The sequence below is a fragment of the Echinops telfairi genome, unplaced genomic scaffold (assembly GCF_000313985.2).
Source record: "Echinops telfairi isolate 266 unplaced genomic scaffold, ASM31398v2 ScPeMD7_7467;HRSCAF=8505_1, whole genome shotgun sequence".
Lineage (NCBI taxonomy): Eukaryota > Metazoa > Chordata > Mammalia > Afrosoricida > Tenrecidae > Echinops > Echinops telfairi.
The window spans coordinates 12,425,892-12,433,634 of record NW_022111368.1 but is presented as its reverse complement, the minus strand read 5'-3'; the positions used below and the strand labels follow the sequence as shown (position 1 = coordinate 12,433,634).

At 39.5% G+C, this 7,743-nt stretch overlaps 1 protein-coding gene across 1 annotated transcript in view; it reads right to left on the bottom strand.

Annotated features, from left to right (window-relative positions):
- The window catches only part of TMCO3 (transmembrane and coiled-coil domains 3), a 104,178-nt gene that overhangs the window by 26,426 nt on the left and 70,009 nt on the right, over positions 1 to 7,743 (bottom strand). Inside the window, exon 9 of the mRNA XM_004704312.3 lies at positions 5,918 to 6,113. Coding sequence (XP_004704369.2) covers positions 5,918 to 6,113 — 196 coding nt within the window. The remainder of the gene's footprint in view (positions 1 to 5,917; positions 6,114 to 7,743) is intronic.

Genomic DNA, 7,743 nt, shown 5'->3' with positions numbered 1-7,743 from the left:
TTCAGGACCAGTGGTGTAAGTGGCGATACTGGGAGGGTAGAGTGAGGATGGGTTGGAAAGAGGGAACCAATTACAAGGATCTATATGTGACCTCCTCCCTGGGGGATGGACAAGAGAAAAGTGGGTGAAGGGAGACGTTGGACAGGGCAAGATATGTCAAAATAATAATTTATAAATTATCAAGGGCTCATGAGGGAGTGGGGAGCGGGGAGCGAGGGGGATAAAATGAGGACCTGATGCCGAGGCCTTAAGTGGAGAGCAAATGTTTTGAGAATGATGAGGGCAATGACTGTACAAATGTGCTTTACACAACTGATGTATGTATAGATTGTGTTAAGAGTTGTATGAGCCCCTAACAAAACGATTAAAAATAAATATAATAAAAATATAAAAAGAATGTTTAGAATAGTTTTATTCATTAAGAAATAAACCCTAATATCCAACAGCTGGAAGAATACATTTACGGCAGCTAACAACATTCAAATAACATCACATGGTAAAGAACTGAAATCTGACTCATGAATTGTAAGAATATCTGATATACAAAATGCCTAAAACCTAATACAATATCCAGTATATTTTCAGTAAATAGTGCTGAATGGAGAAAGAAGAAAACTAAGAACAAATGCATAAGAACTTATTTTAAATTATGTCACCATTGCTAAGAAAACATGCAATGTGTTTTAGATAAGACAATTTTACTAGAGGTGTAAATGGATCATGTGCTTGGGCTGCTAACCAAAAGGTTGGAAAATCAAGTCTACCAAGAGGTGCCCTTGGAAAAAGTCTTGGGCCATCTACTTCTGAACAACTAATCATTGAAAACTCTACGGAGCATAGTTCTAGGCCGACACACATGGGATTGCCATGAGTCTGGTTAACTGGATGGCAGCTGGTCTAATCAAAGAGAAAAGTCATGACTGATTAAGCAGCCACATGTCGTTTCTAACAGTCAGAACCAATGTGACAGCACCTACCAACAAATGAGTAGTTTGTAGTAGAAGCAAATCTTACTCTTTTCCTGAGGTTATAAAATATTAATCAGCAATTTAATACATATAAGGAAATTTTTAACTAAAAAAACAAATTAAACATGTTGTGAGATATTATATATTCATATGCAATTGGAAGAAATAACACAGAGGTAAAGAAAACTTTCATCTATTTTTTCCCTAATATCTTAAGAGAAAACTGACATGAATAATTAACATACATTTCTATTACTATAAGTATCTTTCATGTTGCTCTTTTCACTGAACTCTATTTCCCTTTCCTCCTCTCCCCTACCTTAAGGCCTACCAGCCACCAATCTGTTCACTGTTCACAATTTTGTCATTTCAAGACTATTCCTCAATGCAATCTACTGTCAGCAACCTTCTGTGACTGGCTTTTATCACTCTGCAAATTCTCTGACGAGTTTTCCATGTTGGGTGCATCAAAAGCTGAATTTCTGAGCAGTACTCCCCGGTGTTTGTCCCAAATATTGACTCCACTATGGTCTGACTGAACCATGAACCAATCTGTCTTGGAAGAAGTACAGCTGGACTGTTCGTTAGAAGTGAGGATGGTGAGACTTTACCTCATTTGTTTCGGATATGTTGTCAAGAGGGCCCATAAAGCAGAGGGTCAGCGAACATGAGGAAAACCTTCCTTGGCATGGATTGACAATGGGCTCACATGGTGATGATCCGGTGAGGACCACACAGAACCAGGCAGCGTCTTGGAGATGCCATTTTAGCTGTTTTTAAGTATATGATTCATGGGCAAGTGCTCATTACTTTCATAATGTTGTGTAATCATCACTACTATGGATCAAGTTTTAAAATCCAATCTGCCAAATCCGATCTTTTTATTTGTGTATTTGGGCCATCTGCATTTAATGAAATTATTGATATGTTAGGGTTTCCATTTGACATGTTGAAAGTTTACTGGCGATGTCATTTTAGCAGTTCAAGTAAAGTATAGAAACCTTGTCTTTAAGTCTGGTTACTCTCCTTTTACTATGAGAATTCTCTCAAATACTACTGCTATATAATTTTTGAACCATATCAGAGAGTAGTATAATTTCAATTGTTTATTATTTCCAGAGTAATTTAGAAGACACAAGTGGAGAAGAAAGCTTAATATATTTTCCTCTTTCTTGTTTACCATGTTTCCTTTTCCGTCCTGAGACTTCAAAGTGCCCTCTTTTGTTTAGAAAACTACTCTCCGCCATTCACTTCCAGTAGAGCTGCTGGTGACAGATTCTCCTAGCTTTCCTTCATCTTAGAAGGTCTTGACTTCCTGTTTATTCTCCTAACGTTTATCTTGGCTAGGCACAGAATTCTAGATGGGAATCTTTTCTTTCAACATTTAAAAAACAATCTGTCCCTCCTTTCTGACATCTATTATTTTTATGAAGAATATTCTGTCCTAAGGATAGTATTTCCTCTTAGGAATTATCTTGTGGCCTTTTGGGGCTTATCCTGCTTGGTGTTCACCTAACTTCAGGACTATAAAGGTGTATGTCTTTACCAATTTTGCCAAGTTTTCAGCCATCAGTTTTCTCCATCCCACTAGGCTCTATTTCTAGGACTCCTATGACAAGAATCGTTGGTTACAGTTTTATAGGACCCTGAGGTTATGCCAAGTTTGCAACATCGATTTTCTCTTCAAAAGCTGGACAATGACCAGGGAAGACTGCAGGCGAATGGGTGCATTTCAATCGTGGTGTTGAAGAGTACTGAAGATCCCGTGGCCTGCCAGAACAACAAACACGTCTGTCTCGGAAGAAGTACAACCAACACGCTTCTCAGAAGTGAAGACGGAGGAGACTTTGGATACATGCGTTAGCAAGAGACCATGCTCGGTAAAGTACAAGGTCAGTGAAAAAGAGGAAGGCCATCCAGGAGATGGATGAACAGTGATCACCACAATGACCACCGCGGTGAGGAGGGTGCATCTGGGCAGTGCTTCTCTCTGTTGTGCACAGCGTCAGTCTGAGTCAGAAGTGATGCCAAGCACCTGCCGTTTTCTCTGTTGTTTCATCTGGGTCACTGCTGGTGTGCTGCCTTTCAGTTCACAAATTCTTTGCTCTATCCATTCCATTCTGCTACTGAGCACATCACCAAAACCCAACGCTGTCGTCTTGATTGCATTCCCTACTGACCCTGTGGGCAGAGTAGAAGTGGCCCACAGGGTGCATAGGGAGGGCTGTGAAGCTTTACAGAAGCAGATGACAATACTTTTCTTCCATAGAGTGGCTGGTAGGTTGAAACCAACTTACCAGTTAGCAGGTGAGTGCTTTAACCACTGAGCCCCTGAACACATCTATTGGGTGCTTCTTGTTGTTTTCACTATACTTTTTAAAAATTTAAACTTTTCATTGGGTCTTTTCATCCTCTGTTTCTTTGCTGAGATTTTCTACTTGTTTTGGGACTTTCTGTGGGTGGATTCATGCTTCCTCCTGGTGTCATTTCTGTGACGACTGCTTGAACACCCTCCTCAGATCATTCCCACTTACGGGCCACCGGGGAGGTGATTTTTCTCTCTTCAAGTTGAGATGCTATTGGTTCGTGGTTAAATGAGATTTTTTTATTGCTACCTGAATACACTTGTTATGCCATGAGATTCTGGATCTTGTGTAAAACTTTTGGGTAGGCTGGCTTCTTTAACAGTGGCCTGGCAGGGAAAGGCGGAACATCACCTTGTCATGGTAACTTGGAGACAGAAATCCAGGCTCCTCACTTGTTCTCGGCTGACACCCAAGGAAGATTTCCTCCTGGCTTAAGGAGGGTGAAAGGGAGAGCTCCTGACTGCCCAGTGAGGTGAATGTTCTGGCTCCCTATTTGGCTTTCTCTGACATGGTTCTGGCAGGGCTGCTGGGGCGCGTCCTACAGCCTGGTGGAGGGTGGAAGTCTAGGCTTCCCACCTACCTTTGCTGGCATGGGTGGGGCCACCATTTTCTTTCTGGTGCTAAGCCTGAGTAGAGCTGTCTTTGTCTACAGGTGTCCCTTTCCTGGTCCCTTGGCCAGAGTGAGTTGGGTTTTGTTGGCGTGTTTTTGGCTGTCCCTTTTGCTGTTTCAGCGTGGCTGGCTTCCCCAGCTCCACTGCTGTGATACAGGAGGCCAAGTGTAAATGCAGGCAATGCACTGGTATCATCCCTCAGGCCCCGAGTGTACAGGCCAGTCTGCCTTCTTTGCTCCACCTTTCGGAGTTCTCTTTAAGACTAGTTTTAGATGTACTTCCAGAACTTTGAAAGGGTTGCCTTTGTAGTTAGGGGACAGAGTAGGAAAAAAACAGTCGATTCCACCTTCCTAAGCAAAATTGTGTTAACTTACTTTCAGCTAGATTAAACGTTTGTAAAGGTCATCATTTTAGAATTAATAAATTGAGGAACTGTCAAAAATTGAAGCATTTAGGAACGACTGGAGAAAAGCCAATTGCTAATTTTACAACAAGGTCATCTTTGTTTAAGCAGGTATATAAGCAAATGTGGTGAAGAAAGCTGATGATACCCAGCTATCAAAAGAGATAGCGTCCGGGGTCTTAAACGCTTGAAGATAAACAAGCGGCCATCTAGCTCAGAAGCAACAAAGTCCACATGGAAGAAGCATACCAGCCTGTGTGATCACGAGGTGTCGATAGGATCAGGTATCAGGCATCATGGGAACAAAAAACCACATCATTGTGAATTAAGGGGAGTGCAGAGTGGGGACCCAAAGGCCATCTGTAGGCAGCTGGACATCCCCTTACAGAAGGGTCTCAGGGAGGAGACGAGCCAGTCAAGGTGCAGTACAACAATGATGAACCATACAACTTTCCTCTAGTTCTTTAATGCTCCCCCCTCCCCCACTTTCATGAACCCAATTCTACCTGACAAATCCGGCTAGACCAGAGGATGTACACTGGTACAGATAAGAACTGGAAATATAAGGAATCCAGGACAGATAAAACCCTCAGGACCAATAATGGGAATAGTGATACCAGGAGGGTGGAGGGAAGGTGGGGTAAAAAAGGGGGAACCAATCACAAGGATCTACATATAACCCCCTCCCTGGGGGACGGACAATAGAAAAGTGTGTGAAGGAAGACGTCAGACAGTGTAAGACATGACAAAATAATAATTTATAAATTATCAAGGGTTCGTGAGGGAGGTGGGGCGGGGAGGGAAAATGAGGAGCTGATAAGGGATCAAGCAGAAAGCCAATGTTTTGAGAATGAGGATGGCAACAAATGTATAAATGAGCTTGACACAATGGATGGATGTATGGACTGTGATAAGAGCTGTACAAGCCCCCAATAAAATGATTTTTAAAAGATCATCTTTGTTTTATGAAATTATGAATATTGTTGTATGATCAGTATCAATAATTAAGCTGTCTTAATTAAGGAAATTCTTCACATGTAGCCAATTTATGTTAGTGTAAGAAAAGCCTGTCCTTTAAATAAAGAGAATCTCAAATAATGTATTTTTAAACTTATTATATCACGGCAATAAAAGTCACACTGCTAACTAGCTTGTTACCATCAAAAATACTAAAACTTGTTTTTTAAATGCCAATCTTCTATTTCAAAGTTTCACACAGAAGAGAACCATTTGACATTAGTTTTATGTAGCTTTCTCTTCCTCCTCCCGTAAGTAGATTTGTCTACTGAATTCCCCTAAGTAATCATGTGGCAACTTGAGATTACTCCCAAACAAAATGTTGGCAAAGCACTTAAAGAGAATGAGTCAAAACAGTTTAACAGGTTTAGCTCATCATATTACATATTGATGAATAGCAAAATAAACTGTGTAAAATTTAAAACACCAATACATTTTAAATATTTCGACCAGGATTAAAATGAAAAGAAAAAGAATTTGTCATAAGCTTTTAGTGAAACAGACTATAAATCAGGTTACACAAGAAACAAATATAGATATTTTGAGAATTACCGTTAACATTAAAAAGATGAAAGCAGATATTCCTAAAATAAGGATTTCTTTGTTCCCTTTGCTTTCCATATGCAGCTTTCGATAATACGGTCCTATTAGATACGTCTTTATAACAAGACATAAAAGAAAAACAGCTGCGAGTGAAAAGAGAATTTGACCAATCAAAACCAGTATTCGCAGTATTTCCATGAATATGCTAGGAGAAAGAGAGAGAGAGAAAAGTTACTTTATCTTCAAAACACAATTCTCTAAAACCCAGTAAAATGATCTTTCACGCTTTTTTTCCTCATTGATATTACAAACTAAATTACCCAAATAGTACAGTTTTATTTCCAAATGCTGAAAAAAGTTAGAAATCATATTAATATCAGAAATTGAGCTATTTGAATTAAATGTAGAAGCTGAATTAGAATCAATATTTGGAGTAAATAGATTTTATAGAATGTAAAGTCTCTTGATATCATAAGCAGTGTCTGATAATAAAATTCCTCACCAAGAATTAATCTCCACTTGATGTTCTTTGGAAGGCAATCATTAGCCTGTAATATTACCCTTTAGACACTCACCACTGGAAACATGGCATGAATAACAACTTTCAGCAAAATATTTTCTTATCACAACCAGAATTCTCAATTTCATGTCTATTTTTTAGTCATAGAAAAAAACTCCTTTACTAGGCTTTTAAAAATACATGTTTTAATCAGATCTTGGGATATATTCTTAACATTATCAGCTTAATGGCTTTCACACTAAAGGTATGACCTCATATTTATCATATTTACAACACTAATATTTTAAAAATATTGATCTCCAACATATTTAGAAAACATGCACTGCAAAATTTGGTGGAAAATTTTTCCTTATCAATGGAAGAATATGTATCTTATTACAAAGAAAGTATTTGTCACTGCAGTCAGGCTTAAAATAGCAGCGCTGAAAACACAAATCTCAAGTTGGCACATGATTACTTAGGGAAATTAGAACAGAGTTGGGCTTGAAGCAAAGAAAGGTAGGATAAATAAACCGATACTGGGTAGGCAAATGCTAAGGAAAATCCTTAGTCAGGCTGAAAGATTCTGCATTTGCTCATGAAGAGGGTGAGAAACAAGGAAATGAATGAGTAAGAATAGAATTTACTGTTATAAACAAATTTAAATAAAATAACTTAATTTATCTAGAATTCATGACCAGTTTTCCACAGCCCAGTAAGACCACTGAGCGAATCTTTCAAGTCAAGCCAAACTTGATTGTTATCTTTCTCTGTACACAACCAAATACACCCACAAGGCCTCTACCACGCCGTCTGGGCTTGAATCTGGCCCCTTGGTCCACCCTATCACCAGCAGCTTGGCTAGTTCACTACCCTCACCTTGCTCCTAGACCACTCCAATGAACTCTCAACTGATCTTATCCACTCTTGCCTGACTGCAATCCCCTTTCCAAAGACGCCAAGCATCGTGTTAAGAATATGTATCCTATGAGTTAAAGCTTCCTATGATACTTAAGTGAAATTCCAACTTCTTTCCCCAGTATGCACATATCACCTCACTGATTATCTTTTGTTCCTCTAAGGGAGTGGTTCTCAACCTGAGGGTCACAACCCCTTGGGGGGGTCAAACGACCCTTTCACACGGGTTGCCTAGGACCATTTGAAAACACATATTTCTGATAGTCTTAGGAACTGAGACATTGTTCCTCTATCTGCATATCCAGGAGGGTCCACCCACATGCAGATATGCCCACATATGAGGACCCAGCATGAAGACTGTTACCCATGCTACACCATCCTTCAAGACAAAATTTCACTGATTTGTCATTAGAAATAA